Source organism: Papilio machaon, chromosome 25 (assembly GCF_912999745.1).
Source record: "Papilio machaon chromosome 25, ilPapMach1.1, whole genome shotgun sequence".
NCBI classification, from domain to species: Eukaryota; Metazoa; Arthropoda; class Insecta; order Lepidoptera; family Papilionidae; genus Papilio; species Papilio machaon.
In genome coordinates this window covers 2,091,031-2,113,291 of record NC_060010.1, presented here as the reverse complement: position 1 = coordinate 2,113,291, position 22,261 = coordinate 2,091,031, and the positions used below count along the sequence as shown (strand labels likewise).

Sequence of the window (22,261 nt, the reverse complement as noted above, 5' to 3'; positions counted from 1 at the left end):
TCAGACTATAACTTGCTTACCGTTTTATGACTTGGTATGACAAAAAGTACTCGTTAAGATTAAAACCATCGTATTATCATTAAATACATATTTACACTGGGATCACTTGGGATCACAGATCAGACAAAAACATTGACTCAATAACTTCTAACAAAATACTTCCGAACTTCCGTTAATGTATACCATTGGAAACCTTGGTACAAGATCTAATGTATCTTTCCCATCCCTTTACACAAATGTGATTTTTAACTAATTAGGTTTTTTGAAGAAATAGTCTAATTCATTTTTAAATTCGCATATTTCTTTCGGCGGTAATTTATTTATCATAATAAGAAAGAAGTAAATTCAAATTTTTTTTCTTATACCATTATTTTGAATCTGTATTTCCTAATGAAATCGCATCCGCTCCGTTCCGTTCCATTCCGTCATCGATTCAAGTTTATTCCTTTCGTTTTGTAATTCTTTAATTTGTGCGATAATGTGAGTGAGACTGGACGTGTAAAATTACTTGCGACTTTCACTTTATTATAACAAACAGTGTTCTCATTTATAAGAAAGATATAAAACAAAATTTAATATTTATTATTTGACAAGCAACATTGAAGTGGTAAGTACACATAAACCATTTTGATGACCTTTATTTGTGATTGTGCTTATTATGCATTACGACTACAATTTTTTACACATATTGGGCACATCTGTTCATTTAATTTTTGCGCATAGAATAGTGCATTAATTGTATTGTATAATACGTTATTAACGCCACCAATAGTGGTGTTCGATAAATGACGCAGTTCGAAGCATCTCTATGTTAGCCCACTTACAAACAGCTGTTACGTCGTCACGCCTTTTGCATAAAACACTAGACACATAAGGTAAAACAAGTACGTAAAAATGCATACTATTACGTCTTCTTTTTTCCTATCACTGGAATATTATTTATTTTATATTAAACGCTGATTAATGTTCTATTAGTGTCGGCGACAAACATTTTGTCAAGCAGAAACTTTCCATGCTAAACATATTTATGGGAAGATGCACATATTCCACAGATGATGATCGAAAACTAAAATCTTATAGACTTGACATAACATTTCTTGGTCAAACTAATAGTGTTTGAAATTCAGCAAGTTTACACTTTTATTGTGAATTACTATAAAGTTGTGAATAAAAAAACATTTAGCTTTATCATTTTTAGGTTACTCTTAAATGTATAATATATTGTTGGTTAGTCTCCAGTTTCTTCAGCTTCATATCAGAATATTATATTAAAGAAATATTATATTCATAGTCATGTTCACATTGATTCCAGTGCAAAATCTAATAATGGAGTTGAAAAAGACAAGTTGCATGGTGACAGAATGATTAAATAGAAAATGAATACCCAAATTACATACAATATGAATTTAAAAGACAAAGCAAATTGCATATTGCTTAATTTGTAAAGTACAATATAGTATGTGCAGTTTGATCTAGAACAAATCTTGACTCAGATTACATAAAGACAAAGAGTAATAATTGAAAACAGAAGCATTCACCTAGTCTCAAGTCTAAACAATTATCATGAACCCCTCTTTAGTAATTAAACAGGGGACAACTACTGGACAATCTGGCATGCAAACTGGAATGGTTACAGTACCCATTACTGTCAGTTCAAGCATGTCCAATACTATACCTAATGCTTTAACAATGAACAAACCTGGACAGAATGTTGTGGTCACCACACAAAACTTGGGGTCAGGTCAACCCACCATTTTGCCTAATGTACAAATATTAAACATGAGACCTGAAGCACCTTCAGTTGCGGCACAGAAGTCTGTAGCTACAGTATCACCACGAGTTGTAATTGGCACACAGCAAGTAGTTGGTGCCAGAGCTGTAGCCCCAGGTATTACGTTGCAAACATTGCAAAGCCTACAACAAGGACAGCAGGGTCATTTGTTGTTGAAGACTGACACTGGACAATATCAACTGTTAAGAGTTGGCCCTGCTCCTGGAGGCAATACCCTTGCTGCACCACAACCGCAGACTCTGCGGCTATCCACAGTGCCTGCACACCCCGGCGTGGCTACAGTATCTACTAGCATTGCGGCACCAGCCCAAATGCCTACACAAATACAGCAAGGGCCAGCACCAGTGTCAGTTTCTGCAAGCATGCAATCTGCTACTCCACCACCACAGCCACCGACTGTCACAACTCAAAAGCCCTCAGATAATACAAAGGAAAAGTGCCGTAATTTCCTTGCAAATCTACTTGACCTATCTAGCAAGGAACCCAAATCTGTTGAAACAAATGTGAGAAATCTCATTCAGGAACTAATAGATGCTCAAGTGGAGCCTGAAGAGTTCTGTAATAGACTTGAACGTTTACTAAATGCAAGTCCTCAACCTTGCCTGATTGGATTCTTGAAGAAAAGCTTACCATTACTTAGACAGTCATTAGTTACTAAAGAATTGGTCATTGAAGGTATTAATCCTCCTGCACCTCATGTCGCATTTTCAAATATTCCTGCCCCAACGCAACAAGTTGTAAGTACTTCTAATGTACAAATGCAAAAACCTGCTCCAAAAGTGGGTGGAACAATTGCAGTGCTACAGAACATACCTGTGCACACTAAAATAAATGTTGGCAAAGTTGGGAAAACTGTGGGAGTAAATAACAAAGCTAATTTCCCACGCCCTGGGTTGTCATCTGCTGCACTATCCACTGTTATTACACCTGGACAATCACTTTTGAAGGAAAAAGAAAAAAGATCCTCAATGCCCTTTACTCCACCTCACTTTGTTGATGACAAAATGGCAGGTGATGATGACATAAATGACGTCGCTGCCATGGGTGGAGTGAATTTAGCCGAGGAAAGCCAAAGGATCCTTGGATCTACTGAAATGATTGGAACACAGATAAGGTCATGTAAAGATGAATTCTTGGTACCAATGCATTTGATGCAAGCTAGAGTGAAAGCAACCTGTGCCAAGCACGGGCTAGAGGAACCACCTCCTGAAGTATCAGCGCTCTTATGTCATGCTCTCCATGAGAGGCTCAAGACTATTGTGGAAAAGCTAGCAGTCATTGCCCAGCATCGAATCGATCTCTGTGTTAAGATGGATAACCGATATGAGATTTCACAAGATGTGAAAAGTCAGATTAAATTCCTGGAAGAGAGAGATCGCGTTGTGAAGAAGAGATGCGAGGATACTGAACGCGAGATGTTACTTCGCGCTGCAAAGTCTCGGTCAAAGAATGAGGATCCTGAGCAGGCGAAACTTAAGGCTAAGGCTAAAGAAATGCAACGCGCAGAATTAGAAGAGGTTCGCCAACGGGAAGCGAATCTGACAGCTCTTCAGGCTATCGGACCGCGCAAAAAACCACGACTTAATGAAGGCATTGGTGGGTCAGGGGATAATGTTTCGACCAACACTAATCAAACTTCAAGTGGCATGACTGGTCGGGGACAGATGGCGCTGCGCACTCGTATAAAGCGTATCAACCTTCGCGACATGCTCTTCCTTTTGGAACAAGAAAAAGATACTGCACGGTCACTTTTGCTGTACCGTAGTTACCTAAAGTAATTGAATAATATGAATTAAATTTATCAAATCATATCACAAACATAATGTTTGAATACATTCTGGAGATAGATAACTGTTATGTCTAATATTTTTCATTTCAATAATTTCTCTTCATATTTACCAACATGGTAATAATTCTTAAAAATTTAGAATAAGAACATATAAACTTGATTAGAATTATGATGCATATTCCAACATGTATTGTAAGTTTAGGTCGCTTTAGTTATTTTTATAAATTCTTTTAATTGGTAGGTGTATTAAGGAAATTAAATCTTACTGAAAGTAAATGTTATTAAAATTAAGTTTTTATATAACAATGAAAACTAAATAGCTAAAATTCTTTTTACTCATTTGCATTTAAAAGCATATATATATTCAGGAATTTTTTAATTCATATTTCGTAGAGAGACAAGTAAAAGTGTAATCGCTCTTGCTACTTTGCTGTTTGAGCACTGCATTAGAAACTGCTTAGAACAACATCAGTTAAAATGACAAATACATTGTATGGATAAACACCAATCTGCTGAACTCATTTTAAGTGCCTTATAAACCATACAATATTGCATTTAAAACTATCAGTTATTAAAATTGAATATTTCAGATAACTATTACTTCCTTGTTCTTCCTTGTTGTTATAAGCAGTGTTATTTGTAATTATTGAGGCTGATTTGTGTTATTTTATATTTTCTTTAAAATTACAATAAAATTCTTTTGTAATTTCTATTTTGCTATTCTTATGTTCTTCCAATAAAATACTTGAAGTTTGTTCCTCTATGAAATTCCAATCGGCACATTTATATCAATTATTTATTTTTGTTTGCTATGTTTAATGATGTATTCAATGTTTAATTTGACATCTCAATAAAAGCTTGAAAATGTATATGATATTTAGTTGCATAAATTATAATAGTTTCAGTAAATATAAGGACTTCATTGTGTATTTGTGTATTTTTATTCACTTGCATCTTTGTTTCCTAGAGCAGGGATGGCAAACCAATGGCATATGTCATTATTTTGGGAATTTCACTTCATAAAAATTACTATGCAGTACAAAAAAAGTGTGATGGGCATTACTAACATGAGAAGTGAATGCTATGATATGCTATGGAATGTTCCCAGTAATCACAAAGTAGAAATTATTTGATGCCATATTTATGACATAATTAAATATTTCTTTAGTAATTGGCACTTTATATGTAAAGCTTAACCATCACTGTCCTAGAATTGAATTTTTAAATCCTGGATTTTTTTTAATTTAGGTAGTGATTTTCAAAAATGTGAAGTTAACCTTCACGGCGGCAACATGGTTGACTAAGTCCCAGGCTCCTATATATGAACTGACACACATTATGATAGTCCTATGCATTTGTTTAATCTGCAATCTAGTAAAATCTTGCATTTCACTTGATGTTGGATCATTTGCATGTATAAAACAGGCTAAATATGAACATTTTTAAAGTAAATAGTTAAAATGTTCAGTACACCACCGACTGGTCCTGTGTGTTCACTGTTTGTTCGACCTTTATTACTTCCTGCTTTTGAAATAAAATTAGTTGAGAAGATTGACCACATGATGTTAGATGATCAAAAACACCAATAAGAAGAGACAAAAATGAGAAATGGAATGAATTATGTTTTGTAATTGCTACATTGCACTCCATTTATCTTTAGTGAATATGTAGTATTTACTGCTTGCTGGCACACCATACAACATACTATGTTACATTGGGTATAAATAACATATATTACACTTGCATATATACAGGCTACATACTTAAATAACAGTTTCATAACCAACTTAAAAGAGTTGAAGGGGCAGGGCAGGGGACCAATCATTTGGAGAGGTCTAAATTCAGCATTGGACAACTTTAGGCTGATTAAGTTTCTTACTTTTAATTTTTATTTTAATAAATCGAAATATATGTACGCTATAACCTAAAACATTAACCTGTCAAACATGACAGAAACGCGCGCTTGGGCATAGAAAAAAAAGTTAAGAATTTTTAAATCATAATACGCGTAAAAAATTGTTAAGATTATTTAAATAACAGAATAAACAATAGAAGTAGTAAATAGCAAAATAAGAAATAATTAAATAGAAATAACCTCGGTGGGGTCCCCATAGTTTCTTGTTTCATTATCTATGGTTCAAATAGATAATTTGTTTACGGTTAAAAAGTGATTTGATAATAAAAAGAAATGAGAATTTTATTTTATGAAACATAGAGCCAGACAGACAAAAATTAAAAAAACTGTTTTTTAAGGAACGCTAATACGTCATACAGCCACTCCAATTGTATTATTTATCTTACTTCTTACTAATATTATAAATGCGAATGTTTAGATGGATGGATGGATGGATGTTTGTTCGAAGGTATCTCTGAAACGGCATAACGGATCTTGATGAAATTTGGCACAGATCTAGAACATCGTTTGGAAGAACACATAGGCTACTCATTAGGTTTTTTTTTCAATTCCGCCCGTAGGAGTCGTGGGCGACAGCTAGTATGTATATATAGACAAAAGTCGTGTGAGAGATGTGATGACATTTCTGAATACTAAGGCACTCGAAATTTTGCCCTTATATTAGGGGAATTCCCCGCATCAATAAAATAATTTTAAGATTTCTTAATCAACGTTTCACATGACGTTGCTTGAAATGAAAATCTATTTTTAAAATTTTGTCTGTAAATCCGCTAAAAACTACTAATCCGGGTAATCTTAGAAACGGCTGGTTTGATTTTGACGGTGATTTTATTTATTTACATGCATATATGTCAGCGTTCGGAACCGTACGATAATTATCGTACAAATACGATAATTTTGTGCCTACATACGATGTACGATAGCATATTATTATCGTACGCAGATTGTACGATAATTTCTATCATGATGCAAAATTTGAGAATTTATATTATTTCACTCATGCGTTGATAGTCTAAACCGCAGTAGCATGATTTTATTTTGTCCAATAAAATCTTGAGAAAATACTGGGAAATACAAGTTCTTTATTCCTATTGGTCCTTACGATCCGCTCTACTAAGTTTCACCACTGCCAATACTGTAACTTTATCCAGCGCCTGCTGTACACGCTTTCTTATTGGTTAGTATAGCATCTACCAATGCGAACAAGAGAATATAAGTTCGATATTTCGATAATGTTCACACTTCATATGTATCGTATATTTTGTGTAGAAAAGTTGGCAGTTATTTCGTTATATTATTATGATTGTATGTCCGTATTCGCTCTGACAAACGGAATTATTCAAATTAAGTGAAGAAATTACTACAGAATGCACTACCAAAACGGTTCAAGATTTATATAGTGACGCGGATGTAGAGGAATTTAATAATATTTTAATGCCAAACGATTTCTAAGTGATAACACAAATAATTAATCTTTATGAATACCTTAATTATATTAAATTATTTTTTAAAGACTATATTAAAATATAAAAATTATATTTTCTGTTGTTATGAATTTATATTCATAAGTGTATATTGTAAGTGTATATTGTGTCATATTATAAGTGTATATTGATATATGAAAAAATTCTTTGATTTTTTATTTCACCACCCATTCATATCCATTTCTTCTTTATAAATACAAAATTTTGACGTGTTTCATACCCAACTTGCATGAGAACAGTGAAATTTTGTCTAAGTGAATTTTAAGTTTGGCACGTTTATTGCACTTAAAGTGGAAAGGGAATCAGTTCAGGTCTGTACCACGTGTAAAACATTTGGGTATCAGTGTTCTGTTGATTTGACAGCGGTGGTTTAAAAAAGATAAACTATAAAGTACTTGCATGCATATCAATATTACAATTTATATGATTAATTTATCTATAATAGACATTATCCTAAAAAATACGATAATTTCGATCCATGTACGATAATTTTTACGCCCCTGGTACGATAGTCAGTGCACTTCAGGTTGCTAACGCTGATATATGTATGTGCGGGAGTAAAATTCCGTGCTGACGAATTCGCGAGCAACTGATAGTCAATAGTAATGACAAATCACGGAACAACTGAGCCAAGCTGAGCAGACCAGTATATTTTACCTTATATTCCTAACAAATTATATGTTAAGTTATTTATTTTATATCGAAGAGGAAATCTTTAAAAGATACCCTGCCTTCTAAGCGGGAACAGGTTTATGTGGGACTTACAAAAAACCTCTCGGTGGAATCTTCAAGTTTGACTAAAAAGTCCCGGGATCTCCAAAGGAACGCACTGGAACGAAACAAACTACCCCTGACTCTGGAGTGAGAGAATCTATTTTCTTCCAGATGTTGATGGATTGGGGTAATCTCCCATTGTTGCCGTTACGATGCGTGTTGGGACATCTACGCACTAAGGATGCGTTGGCGGCGTCCTCCGTCTGCCGCCACTGGCGTTCCGCTCTACTCATGTTTGGGGGTCGCATGTGAGTCATCACTTCTCTTTTACGCCTCATCTTAAAAAGCCTGCTAATATATTTGCATAATCGATCTCTATGAGATCTATAAATATTGTGAGTCGATTGATACTAATTGGTTGGCGAGTTGCAGCTGAAAATGTCTAATTTTTTTACTTCTATAAAAAAGCGTAAAAAGGGCCGTAAGTGGGTCGAGGTATGAAAGTCACGGCCTCTTTATGATATAACTATATCACGAACTCTGTTACACTCTTGGCATCTTAATCGAATTCAGCCATGTACTTCCACCTATTTATAAAACCACCTATTATATAAATAAACGTAGCAAATTCTTGATAACCAAGTGGCATCTGTAGTGTATAGTGTGCAACGTAGTAAGTACATATATACAAAATACTTCGTCAAATAATAATAGGTACTATTCTTGTCTGAGGTCAAAGTCTGAGTCTCTTCTCCTTCCTATCCTTCTCTTACAAGGAATGGTTGTGAAGGAGAAGTGGAAGTAGTACGTATTCTTCGTTTATCAAACTCTTAGTAGATATTTATGGGCAACGTTACTTAGATCAAACAATTCAATTGGCAGCTTGCTCGTTTGCCATCTTGTGATATCAAAGTGGATGGCACTGAACGTGTCTATTTAAACAGAAGCTTTTATTTTAGGGATACCCTCAAACTGCGCGTCAGTGATATGGATAGAAGCTGTTTCTTAACTCGTGTGTTCAGGAAACAAGTGAAACAGATCTACATATACATCGATTCCAGCCCTGAGGACCTACAGCTGTTCATGTCTAATGTATTCACTCAGTAAGTATTATTACATGATGTCTTTTGATATAAATCTTCTATATATATGAAAGAAAGTCGTGTTAGTTACACTATTTATAACGAAAGAACGGCTGAATCGATTTGACTGAAAATTGATGGGGAGGTAGCTTAGAACTAGGAGACGGACATAGGAACTTTTTTATCTTGTGTGCATTTTTTTTATTCCGCGCGGACGGAGTCGCGGGTAAAAGCTAGTTACAAATAAAACTAATTTGTTAATTAAAAAATCAAAAATAAATCAACTGACTATTGAGCCTATGATACTCTGGCAAGAAATACGAGCCGAATGCGGCTAAGGTTACAGGATACAGGTCACAATAGTATTGACGTACATACATACTTATGTACGATCTTGATCTTGATCTTGATAGTCGGGTAAAAACTGGTCGTTTTCCAACATTTTACAAATTTAAGTAACAACCATTCTTCACTTTTTTCGAACTTAATTATCCCATTACTAAGTTATCAATACATAGTATAAAACAAAGTCGCTTTCGCTGTATGTCCGTATGTATGCTTAGATCTTTAAAACTACGCAACGGATTTTGACGCGGTTTTTTTTAATAGATAGAGTGATTCTTAAGGAAGGTTTGTATGTATAATAAATGCATAATATAGTAGAGAAACACTGATAAATTTAAAGTTTTCTAATGTGATGTCGTAAATAAGCACGTTTTTTTGCGCTTATATTGCAAACGCTGGCTGAACCCTACGAGATAGACCAAAATAATGTACTACAGTATTGTTCACCTTAAAAAGTTCAACAAAAAAGTCCGCGATGGTATATGTCTATCTCTTAGGGATAACCCAGCATAACCAGAATAAAAAATTCTTTTACGAAGTGATTTTAAACAATACAGCATTAATCCTTATCCATTTAAGTACCTTAAATAAATTGTGCATTTATTCTGTAGTAGGTATATTTTGCATTGCACCCGTGCGAAGCCGGGGCGGGTCGCTAGTGTAAAATAAAAATCTATTTTTTCATTTTAAAGTCGAAAACTTGACATATCAGCAAATGACATATAACAGTCATACCAGTATTAAAGTTATCTGTACAGACCTAACCGAGTCGGCCTCGCGCCGTGTTGTCCTTGTACACAATGCTAAGTCTATTGGAAACATTTTGCTCAAACCTTTTATTCTACAGTTCGTAGTATTGTTACAAACGTGACAATAACTCATGTTTGGTAATCCTAGTTAGACTTATAACTTGTTTTTCGATTTCGTTATTTAAACAACTATCTAACATATTTCTGGCTTAAATCAGATATTAACAAAAAAAAATAGCTTAGTTCTTAAATAATTATAATCTCAATGTCAATCGATTGGTAAAAGCTTACCATCTAGTGGACTTTACTGTACCCAAAGTCGTTTAATGGTCACTTAAATAGTCCCTTGTTGTAAATATCTTGTACAAACTCTACACTAATGGTCTCAATTAGTACTTACCCACCTTACTGGAAAAAATCTAGCTATAAACATAGCTAGTGTCACCCGTGGATACTGTAGCTTCCCAACAGTGAAAGAACTTATTAAATTGGTTAACTACTTACGAAGCCTATTCCATACAAACAAACAATAAAATCATTCCTTCTTTCTAATATTAGTGTAGATTAATCTCAGAGTGTTGTAGATACGTATAAATAATTGTACAACCAATGACGTCCGTATTTTCATTTGGAATATTTACGTTAGTGAAAGTCAATTGGAATTCAGTTGCGGAACAAGAAAATGTAAACGCAACATATATAATGAGATAGTTCTTTGTGTTATTTCACTGATCAGAATTTTTAACTAACTAGCGTAATAAGTGTCCATCCAAAAACCCAATTTAAACAAGAATATTTCTATACGATAAAATATTTGAAATTTTTTTTTTTGCATTACAGATTTTACGACATGAAAATGATAAAAGAAATAACATTTATTGGTCCAATCTATTTACAAGAGGAATCTTATTCACCAGTATTTATGCTCAAACGGTAAGGTTATTATTAACGAACTTATAAACTCATCTACTAACAACATAACATAACGAATTTTATGTAGGAACGATCAACATTCATATTATAGTTACAAAATGTACTCGAGCTTTATAGCTAACAGTAGAGCTGTTAACGTCGTAAAACTAAAACGTCTAGGATGACTCCTTATCGGAAAAAGAGCAGAAAAAGCGTATTTGACATACTCCTGATGTCAAACCATTTGATCTTTAGAGTCGAAGAAGTGTTTTTTCACACTACCCACACTGACCCAAAGAAATGTAATTCGTTATGCAAGCCCGAAGATTTGGGATCAAATATGAAGCAGCCCTTGTCAATAGTCAACACGTTATTAGTTACGTTTAAATCTTGTCTAGGTACAAATGTAGGTAATTGTCTGTCTTAAATTGGAATTCACAAAACCTAATTAAGTAACATTTCCGCTATAGCACGGACATACATTGCCGTTTACCATCGTACGGCGTCAGTCAGTCTGTCAGATTATGCTGCTGAAGAGAAGAATGAATAGGCTAACCTAGTGCGTAACATCTTAAGATCACATCGCCGAATAACATCAGGTAGGAATGTGGTCAAGCACTAGAATGTTTATAAGAAAATCGATAAATTACAAACGATATACGGTTGAATGGAAAAAAATCCTGCTCTTGCCGCCGCTGATTGGGCGAGATAGTCAGCAAAAATATTGCATCCGTCTCCCTTATTTATATCTCTATCTCGCTCAATTGGCGACGGGTGTCATTCGTGTACGCCAAAGAAGTCTAACATAATATAGATAAGTTGGCTATAACCATAGTCATAGGTGGGCACAGTTAATCAAAAAGTTAACTTCGTTAATCGTTAATTCGTTAAATAAAAATTTAACTTCGTTAATCGTTAAAGCGTTTAATTTACGAAAATTTAACGCAAGTTAAAGTTAACAGTTAAAGTTAATTTTTGTTTATATTACATTACAAGTATAAGGCGCAAGCGGGAAATGGCCATACGAATAATCTCCGAATCGTATGGACCGATTTTGTCGAGACTTTCAATAGAACTTAGGCTATTTTTTACTGCGCTTACGAAATCTCGGGCGATCGCTAATCCTATCCATAGTTTAGTTATCTAATATATAAAATTCTCGTGTCACAGTTTTCGTCACCGTACTCCTCCGAAACGGCTTGACCGATTCTCATGACATTTTGTGAGAATATTCAGTAGGTCTGAGAATCTAAGACCGAGGCACTGTGGTTCCACAAGCTTCCGCGAACTAAGGAACCTCCCGAATCATGGGTCCGAATAGGTGGAGCTGAAGTCAGGGTAGGCCGGTACATGAAGTACCTCGGGCTTACATTAGACAGTCGCTGGGATTTTCAGGAACACTTCTCACGGTTAGTTCCCAGGGTTGAAAGGGTAGCAGGTGCTCTGCAAAGATTGTTACCAAATCTCGGTGGGCCAGGTGAGGAAGTACGGCGACTCTACGCGGGTATTGTACGATCTGTAGCTTTATACGGTTCGCCCGTTTGGGCAAAGAGGCTCGCACTCCGCCGCTGTAGAGCGAAGATGTATAGCGTACAACGTAGAATAGCCATACGTGTCGTACGGGGTTATCGCACAATCTCGTTTGAGGCGGCAACAGTTTTGGCACGCTTCCCTCCCTTTGATATCCTGGCCGAAATGGATGCAAGGGTGTACGACCGAATTTGCGTCCTTCGCATGGGCAGGGGCACACCAGGTGAGACGCTCGAGATGGTTAAGCGGGAAGAACGGCAAAACGCGTTGGAGACATGGCGCACAAGGCTTTCCGATGAGCGAACTGCGCACAAACGCGTCGTTGAAGCAGTGCTGCCGGTCTTCGATGCCTGGATGCAGCGACGACATGGAAGCCTCACCTTCCGCCTTACGCAGATAATCACCGGGCACGGCTGTTTTGGAGATTACCTTCATAAAATCGGACGCGAGGAAACGGCAAGATGTTTCCATTGTCTTGTGGAGGAGCGAGATTCCGCTGCGCACACACTTGCAGTATGCCCAGCGTGGGAATTGGAGCGGCAAGCCCTGAGACAACGGATTGGCGAGGATGCTGAGTGGGGAAACAGAGTGGAGGGTTGTAGTCTCCTGCGAATCCGCGATGCTTACGAAGGAGGCTGCTGAGCGATCCCGTGAAAGGTCTGATCCCACTCGGCGACGACGCCATCGTGGGGCAGCTGTTCCCCACGATTTTCCTCGGGCCACCCGGTAATGACACTTCATGCTTTTTATGGAGTTAGTGGGTTGCGAGTGTTCAGGGTGGGGTCCTTAACACTCAAACAGCCTTGAGAAGGCCAAAATGAAGAAGAGGCTAGGTCGAAAGGACTAGCTAAGCCATTAAGGGGTGACGGTTGTGTTCCGAACGGAGATCCCGCCTCCTCTTGTTAGCGCCGGTGGCGACCACCGTGGGGTTTTAGTCGGTGTGAGTCCGACATAATCCGACTCTTCACCCCATAGAGTCGGATATGCGTAGTCATTTCCCCACGTAAAAAAAAAGGTCTGAGAATCGGCCAACATCTATTTATCATAACCCTATTATGTTTTTTTCACTGCGCGCGGACGGAGTCGCGGGCGACAGCTAGTATAATATACTAAAATATAATTTAGACAATAGGAGCGATGTACTAATGCCTGTACCATAATAATGACATAGCATGCACTAGTTACACACATATACTACACTGACAATGATGGACAATTGACTTTTTCAGTCAATTTTTTTATCGACAATCCGACGTCACGGAATTAGAGAGCTAACTAAATTTAGACAACACAAATTTTCTATTAAACATTAAGACATGTGATAATATTTAAAAAAAACAATCAAAACTTTTGTGCAGTATTTACATTTATCTGTTACTATTTGCTCCCGGATATTCATTTGCTCATACTCCAACAACTGAACATTTAATTTTATGTATAATTTGGTAATATTTTTAATTTTTTATTTTAGCTAAGGACCCACGAACAGACTTATCATTTTTTACGTACTTTTTATTTATTAATATAGATTTATTAATAAAACTTCTAACATCAGAGGAAACTTATTATAACAATGATAAATAAACTATATAACCAATCCAGTGATACATCTCAACACATCAAACTATACAACTGAGATGCCTTCGATAACTTCTATCATCTAATGATCTATCATCCGATCTATTGTTATATGTTAAATCAAGTTAAATTACTCTCAGTGTTTAAAGCATAAGTTACACGACATAACGAAAACAACCGATCGCGGGTGATGTCTTCTCTCTTTCTTATCACCTATAAAATCGTTATAGTTAATTAGTAAGAATATTTTTTCAATTATTTTCAACGACATTCGATTAATTTTAAAATAAACTTTCGATATACTTAAAAAAATCGATGTCTTTTTGTAAAGGTCACTTGTGGCGACATTTCATATATTAAATTTAGTATAACACAGTTTAACATTATTTCACTAACATAATTATTTTATCTTTTTCCTCATTCTTTCTCGTTTTGTCGTATACTTTTTTTTTGTAAACAAACAAATTATCTTCGCTATTGTCTTTGCGCAGCGCACGTGCATCCCCGACCATTAGAAGGGTTGGGGCCATAAATCCATCGAGTTCGTTATCGTATTCTCTGTGCGGCTGTCCATTTGATCCTTTGTTCATATTTTTAAAATGTAAAATTATTTTTCGTTGACTATGAAGAAGCCCCAAAAAAAACCAACGACGGTAATAAACACCTAAATCCCTTTTGTTTTTGAGGAACGTTTATTGCGTGCACATTTCGTCTTTCGAATTTTTAAATTTATTTTTCATTGCTTGTTTCCTATTTACGCAATGACAAAAAAATCCTATTTGTACGCTTTTTCGAATGAACCATAAACTATTTTCTTTAAATATTTTTTGTTGTCTTTAAACTCCAAAATTAAAATAAACATTTTGTCTGCAACAAAGTTTAGTTGTATTTTAGGTACGACGTTGAAGAGTAATGCACACTCGATTATTTTGATTGCAATTCAACGCAGAGTTTATCTTTTTTAATAGATTTTGCGTCTCACGTATAACAATTATTGTATTAAGAGTAAAGTGTTTTCGAACCTTATGTTGATTTTATAACAAAGTCTTGTTCTAAAAAAAGTGATGTTAAATAAATGAAAACCAGTTTTAATGTGAATAAAATGTAATAAAGACTTTTCGAGACATTTGTGTAAATATGAAATAATTAATAAACTTAGAAGGTGTCTAGCGACTAAACTTCGCAATATTTGATAGAGGTAAGTTTGTTTAAATCGTCATTATTTTCTAACAAGGATTCTGTGGTACTCTTTTGATCACGTCTATCCCGGCCGCTCGGTGTATTGTATAACATGCATCACACTCGTTCGTTCTCGTTCTCTCTCGTTCTCGTTCACCATGCGACTCGCCGACGGTCGCCGAACATAGCCGAACTTACGAATGTAGCCTGATGCATAATTTAAATAAAATGACAACACGTCAATAAGTGTCTATTGGAACAATTAACGGACTAAATTAACGGAAGTAGAATTTAACGGAAGTTAACAAGAGCGTTAACACTTTTTGAATTTAACTTAAAAGTTAATCCGTTAAGGAAAATGTTAACTTCGTTAATTAACGATTAACGGATTAACGAGTTAATGCCCACCTTTGACCATAGTTAACCTTTAAGTCCTGTTCCTAATGTCAAAAAATATCCGACCAAATTGTGATGTGCTCCCTTTTGTTCATAAAACAGCATGCAACTAACCACGTCAAGTAGTCATCCTTCATCATAGTTATTCGTAATCTGTATGAAGGAATAGTTTAACTACAAGAATCTTTGATCATATTTAGTACGACTTAGTTAGTTTATATGTATTTCATTTTGCAGAAAAACTTTGGAATCGTTGCCGTTCAATAACCTGGATTCGCTGGTGCTCATGGGCTGTACAGTCAGTCCGTTAGAGTTGATTGAAAAAGACGAACATATGGTAAGTTATTCCGGTAATGGACCGTTATCCAATAATGTCTGGTTAAATTAATTAAGAACGGCTTAACTCACGTATGATCTTTCGGTGTCGGCACCGACTAGTTTCGGATCCATGGACCCCCGACGGGTCCGTCGGTACCTTTTCCGAGAGATCATTTGTGAATTAAGCCGTTCTTAATTTATCTCACGAAAGTTAACACAATTTAATGACTGGTAAGTTATTTAGTTAACACAATGATTTGTTACTTAGTTCCAATCCAAAGTTGATATATTTTCACCATAGACAAACAGCATCTTTTTCTAAAACTTGTTAATTCTTTTTTCTATAAAATACATTTTCTTACGTAATTATGCACCGATAGCTATTGCTTCGCTTTATCTCACAGTTTTCACAAAATAACAGAAAAAATAAAACAGCGTATTGACCGCTATTTATTAAAATTGACGTTTATTATGTATTCACGTAATCTATCTATTTAAATTAAACGTTAGATTGAAATTATATAAAGATGGATGCATTTTTTGTTTTCTTTTATTGCAGTGTTTAGAGAAGGAGTGCGACCCGTTAGCTTTATCGTTCAATAGCGTTTTCACTCCGTCAAAAGATGTCAACGTGGACAATGCTACAACTGCCTTGTCAATGCTTCAAGTGAGTACATACTCCCGAAACATTCACATAAAACATGTCACATTTTTTGAAAGAGGAATCAATTCTATTCTATTTTGTTCTGTTCTATTCTATGTTACTCTTAGTACTATAAATTTTAGATGGATGAAGGGATCATTATGAAATTTTAAACAACTGTAAGTTACAGTCTTGAATAACGCAAAAGATATTCCGTTTTTTTAAATCAGACGAAATCGCGCACTGCAGCTAGTATTATATATATATATTTTTTTCGGTTTCAGAATTTAACTATCGAATACGACCACGTTAGTTCAGAAGTGGTGACTTGTTTGTCACATCTCAAGCACTTCAAGTACTTCAACATTAATATCACGAACAAAACGAATCTGAAACGCAAACCGCTGGATTGGGGGAATTTGAACGATCTGTATCCAAACGGACTTAATATTTGCATTAATATGGTAAGTTTCAATTTTATTTACAAAAAAACTGCTCTACTCTTTGCCTCGGTCTAATTGAAATGACTAACCTTGAATTCTATAGCTATGACATTGACCTAAAGGTCTATGTTACCAGGTCATAAAATTAAAAAAAAAAACTATGACATTTGTATTGTCAAATTTTGTTTCTGATTTATCAAAGAGAATGTAAGAGATGACAGTATCAATACAAGTACCAGTCGAAACCTCCATTAATAATAACAAGGGTGTAAAATAATTAAAAACGGTTAACAGTCAAGTCAAAACTCCGGTAACGGTCTCGACTAATTTTCAAACCTTTGCAGTGTTTGCCGTTTTTAATCTTACTAATTTTATAAATACGAATATATCGATGGATAGATGAATTTAACTGAAATTTGACATATATTTAGATGTAAAAAATTCTCTTGAAGAACACAGAGGCTACTAATTGTTTTTTTTTTAACTCCGCGCGAACGGATCCGCGGGCTACAGCTAGTCATTTAATAATGTCTTACGAAAATGTAACCAATAAAATGACAAGATTGTTTTCATCAGATCTGTGTGCCGGAGAGCAAGTTCAACAAAGTGATGTCTAACGTGCTGGTAGAGGAATTACCGCTCAAATCTATGAAGGTCATGTTTTGTAAAACTGTAAGTCCCTTTAATAATATACTTATTAAGACTAGTGTGCTGTAATTTTTGCCTGATGGACAGGGTTTTTTGATTGTGTGTGTCCGTTCCTTAATGATGTATAGCGTAATTGCATCCCCTAAATCTGTGGTACAACGGCTTAATTGACTCAGTGTTTGTTTGAATGTATCTTCGGAACGGCTGAACGGATCTTGATGAAATTTGGAACAGACGTAGAAAATAGTCTGGAAGAACGCATAATCTACTTACTACATTTTTTTTAATTCCGCGCCGACGAAGTCGCGGGCTAGAACTTGCTACTTAATAAAAATTTGGTTTTTTTTTACTATGTAAATATTAATTTTATAATTTGTGACGCGTAAAGTATCGTTTTATTTCAGCTACATCTCCCGTTGATCAAGCAATTGACTAATTACTATAAGAAGTCTCTTCGTGAGCTGGTGTGGGTTGACAGTCCATTCGACCCCATTGAAGACAAAGAAATATTGAAAGCGGAAGTCAGAGATGACTCGGTAATAAAACTGAATATTAAAAATAAGCATTAAAAATACAATAGCTATTTTTTCTTAAATAATCATTATTTTTTGTAACTACCCACTACTTTACCTGTAGTCCTTCGTAAGCCGGATAAATTATTTCAAAGTTTTAACTTATTAAGGTATATTATGTATTTTTATGTTACAGTACGCAATGTTCAACATGAATCCATTGGTACTGCTGTGTTGGCAATGCCACCAACTTCAGAGGCTTGTATTACACGGTATGTTACGTGTTAATTTATTATTAACACTTTGAATGCTATAACGTTTTCTTTTACAATTAATGAAATGGCATTGAAATCTCACTACATATTCCCATATTTTGATGTGAGGTTCGAGGATTTTTTTTTAAATCCGCTCGGAGTCGCGGGCGACAGCTAGTCTTATATATAATTCAATAATCAGTAATTTCAGTCAATGTGTTTAAGGATTCACACAGATCGGGATGGAGAGCAGAGCAGATTTTTATCGCAAACAAAATTGAGCTTTATACTTATGTAATAAGGTTTAATTTTACTTGCTCTAGATAAAAAAATGTGCAAAGTAAAATGAAACTTTTTTTAAATCGTATTACGCTCAATTTTATTTGCGACAAAATACAGTTCGTTTTTGGAACGAAGTTCCTTATCGCGCGTTGTGAAAGGGGGCTGGACGGAAAAAATTCTTACGAAAAGTTGTCACGACACTTTTTGCTATAGTAAGCTATTTTTTTCCTCACAATTGAAATGAGTGAAATCGTCCAGGTTATTGGATATGGCACTACGACTTGGTGGGATGTGTGAGACTGCGCTGCCTGGAGCAGCTGGACGTGTCCGCGGTGGAGGTGAGGGAGACGCACTACTTGCGGCTGCGCGGCGGCGCGCCCGGACACGTGCTCACCACCGACACGCACGGCAAGCTCGACAGAGAGATACTGCACGTATGTATATATGTATATTAATGTAATTTGAATGTCTGTATTTACTAATGTCTATGTTACCATCGAGATAAAAAAATGATCTCGTATACGTGATTTATTTGCGCTTTTGCTAACGGAAAACCTTTTTTTTTAAATTTTTGTATGTCTACAAAGTCGCATTTGTTCCGGGTAATCTCCAGTACGTTTGGCTTTTGTTGGGACTTTGACGGAAAGGTAGCTGATGCACGCGGGAATATTATAGGCTATTTTTTAATTCTGCATTGACGAAGTCGTTGACCCCTAGTATATTATATATTTATACTGGATACCAAACAAATCCCTAAAGTATAGATAAACTACATTTTACCCTAAAACTCGTAAATTGCAAAATGTTACTGGTAAAACACTTTTTTGTCACATATGTAACTACTTGATTTTGCCCTCGACGTTCCGTTCGAGCGGAATTAAAAAAAATACTACATCTATGTCAAATTTCAACGAGATCCATTGAGCCGTTTTGGAGATACCTTCTAATAAATATTCATCTATATATCTAAACTTAGGCATTTTAATAATATTAGTAAGAAATAAGATATAACATTATGTAAGGGTACAGCTAGTCAAAGATATTTACCACCCCTAAATGGTATCACCGAAGTGAGATGGTGTCAATTTTATATCCAATCATCCATCATAAGGTGGCAAAAGAGCAAACGGCTACATGGATTCGCCGAAATAGCGAGACGACCATTACCCTTAGACATCCGCAAATTCAGACGCATTGCCTACCTTTAATCAACGGAGAAGAGGACGCACAGAAAGACGATGTTTCTCCTTCCTATGTGGACTTGGCGAAGGAGGGGTCCTTCGCCAAGTCCACTTCCCCTTCCCATCCTTTCCTAATAAGAAAAGGGTGGGAAGGGAAAAAGGACTAAAATATAAATAATACAATACACTTGATTTATTTAATTAATATTGATTATTTCAATCGGCAGCACATAAACAAATATATGAACGTGAAATGGAAGCCTCGTACGTGGCGCAAGTTACATCGCGCAGTACGCGGCGTCGCCTCGCACGATGACAGAGTCGACTTCATACTGCAGGAAGCTAAACAGACCTACAGTATCGTGTAAGTCTTACAGCAGAACTCCACTGTCGTAACACAATCCATAGACAAAATAACTGTCAGTTTCGAATGTCACGAAATGTTGTCTATGTTCTGTCAAAGTGAATGTAAAGATTGACATTGACATGTGTCAACGAAATCGATTGATAATTAAAAGTTCTTTCCATACTTTCCATGTTTGTGATATGTTTATTTTAATACATTATGACATGTTTTGTCAATTTTACTAGTGATATCTGAACTAGGATGCGATTTTGTCTACGAAGTACACTAATATTGATATTCCTATCATTATCTATAAGTAAACCAGAGATAAGTATATCGACAAGGATATTTGACCCGGGCATAAATGAAACTAAATTATGAACTCACTAGCGGTGTCCCAATGTCAAAAAACTGTCACCCTTTTTTCATACTGTAGCTGGTCTTGTATTTTTTCTTTAAAGGCATTTACTATGCCTAGTAAAAATTACCTATATATATTTTGTGACAAGATTGACCGCGATAGCAACGACTGTCACTGGGCCATATTTCCATGTTTAACAATAATAATGTTCTTATAAGAGTGTTACGACAGTTTAAAACTAAAGTTTAAATTTACGTTTTAGTTTAAGTTTAAAACTAAAGTTAAGGTTTTATAAATATTTATTCCGAATATATCTCTCACTAAAGGTTTTCAGACATTTAAGATAAGCATTTCTAAATTAATTGCAGAATTTCAAGGAACTAAATAAACGATAATCGGACAACTAACTATACGAATATGCTTATTTATATTATTTTATTGAGGGGAAAAATAAATAAAATTGTGATATCTGTTAAACATAAATATTATCAACGATAAAATGAGACCATAGAGAAATATGAAACAAAAGTCAATATATGAACGAACTATGTACCTGAAAGAGGCGGATTATTCCTAGGACTGAAAAGTGCTTAGGGCGTAACACAAATGTAGATCGGAATTTGGGTAAGAATTGGAATGTAGGTAGATTTTCGACCATTTGGGCGCTCCAATGAACTTTGCTAATTTTCATAATTGTGACTGAATACTTTATTAGGCAGTTAATCCGCTTCTGACCTAAATAATGTTTGTCATCTTTGGATAAAGATAGGAATTGATTTTGTTTCAAGATAATATTGTTTAAAGAAATAAGAAATTAAATATGTATAAATTTTAATATTATATATCTTATAACGCACTTAACGTTACAAAAACGCCTTTATTAAAATGAAGCAGAGACATTATTTGATAAAATAGTTGATAAATTCGACAAAAACTTAATTTTATTAGTAAACTAGTTTAATTATTTACATTTAGGTATAATATGTTTGAATGTATGGAGATAAAGGTAGCAGTTCATAATTAAGATGATATATTTAAAGTTAATTTAAAATGTATTTAGAGTTATGGCCTAATTATTTTTCAATCGCCATAAAATAAACGGCTTGGACAAGAACATTCGTGTTGCCGTTTTGAAATATTTGCTCTTCCGAAAGTTCCTTATACAAACAGCATTGTGGCTTTAAAATCACTGTTTTAGTGGCTTATTATTAAAAACTTTGTCTCATGAGAAAAACCTAGCGTAGATATATTTCACCATTAAGCTTGTACATAGCTTTAAAAAACAGATCTTTTTACAATTAAAAATAGCAATAATCGATTCTATTCCATGTATAAAAATGTGTAAAAAAAAGTCAATTTTCTACTAAATTATTTAAAAACTTGTAAAATAGTATTATCTGTGTTCATACACTTGTCTATGGCATATATCTATTGCATTCCCACCTCTATTGACAAGTCTATCTATACAGAGTAGTATTAAATTGAAATAACAATTTCTCTTAGCGGTTGTATTATAAACATTGAGAATAGCCGATTAATATGTTTACTGGCAATAAATCTCAAATTAACGAATTTATCGCGTAGTTAAAAACAAATTCGGACGTATGTTTTGTACATCTAAAGTTAAATTGAACATGTTACGTGCCAATAATAATTTAAAAAAAAAACACGTATATATCACGATAAATTAAATGTATTATCATTTAAATACTGATTTACTCGATTCATTAATATCGATGAATTAATCGAATTATTAAAAAAAATATCGTCAGTGTTACCAACATATTGTGTTCATGTACCAAACTATT

At 34.9% G+C, this 22,261-nt stretch overlaps 2 protein-coding genes across 3 annotated transcripts; both read left to right on the top strand.

Moving 5' to 3' along the window:
* The first annotated feature begins 577 nt into the window (after positions 1–577).
* On the top strand, positions 578–20,423 carry LOC106711241. The gene is made up of 12 exons (XM_045684177.1): positions 578–607; positions 7,866–8,002; positions 8,654–8,797; positions 10,711–10,803; positions 15,703–15,802; positions 16,343–16,450; positions 16,711–16,890; positions 17,446–17,541; positions 17,922–18,053; positions 18,226–18,301; positions 18,824–18,999; positions 19,974–20,423. The coding sequence occupies exons 2-12, from the start codon at positions 7,866–7,868 to the stop codon at positions 20,112–20,114; spliced, it is 1,383 nt and encodes a 460-aa protein (XP_045540133.1). The 5' UTR covers positions 578–607; the 3' UTR covers positions 20,115–20,423.
* On the top strand, positions 614–3,690 carry LOC106711255 (transcription initiation factor TFIID subunit 4). 2 transcript variants are annotated; one of them, XM_014503544.2, is made up of 2 exons: positions 614–875; positions 1,313–3,690. In XM_014503544.2, the coding sequence occupies exon 2, from the start codon at positions 1,564–1,566 to the stop codon at positions 3,568–3,570; it is 2,007 nt and encodes a 668-aa protein (XP_014359030.1). In that variant the 5' UTR covers positions 614–875; positions 1,313–1,563; the 3' UTR covers positions 3,571–3,690. The 2 variants fall into 2 exon arrangements, with proteins under 2 accessions (XP_014359030.1, XP_014359029.1); XM_014503543.2 differs by having other exon boundaries at positions 614–884.
* Positions 20,424–22,261: the final 1,838 nt, after the last annotated feature.

Coding starts and splice junctions, on each gene's coding strand:
- LOC106711255 (XM_014503544.2), top strand. CDS start 1,564: ATGAACCCCTCTTTAGTAATTAAACAGGGGACAACTACTGGACAATCT.
- LOC106711241 (XM_045684177.1), top strand. CDS start 7,866: ATGTTGATGGATTGGGGTAATCTCCCATTGTTGCCGTTACGATGCGTG. Junction 8,798..10,710: donor ATGTCTAATGTATTCACTCA/GTAAGTATTATT, acceptor TTTGCATTACAG/ATTTTACGACATGAAAATGA. Junction 16,891..17,445: donor TTAATATTTGCATTAATATG/GTAAGTTTCAAT, acceptor TGTTTTCATCAG/ATCTGTGTGCCGGAGAGCAA.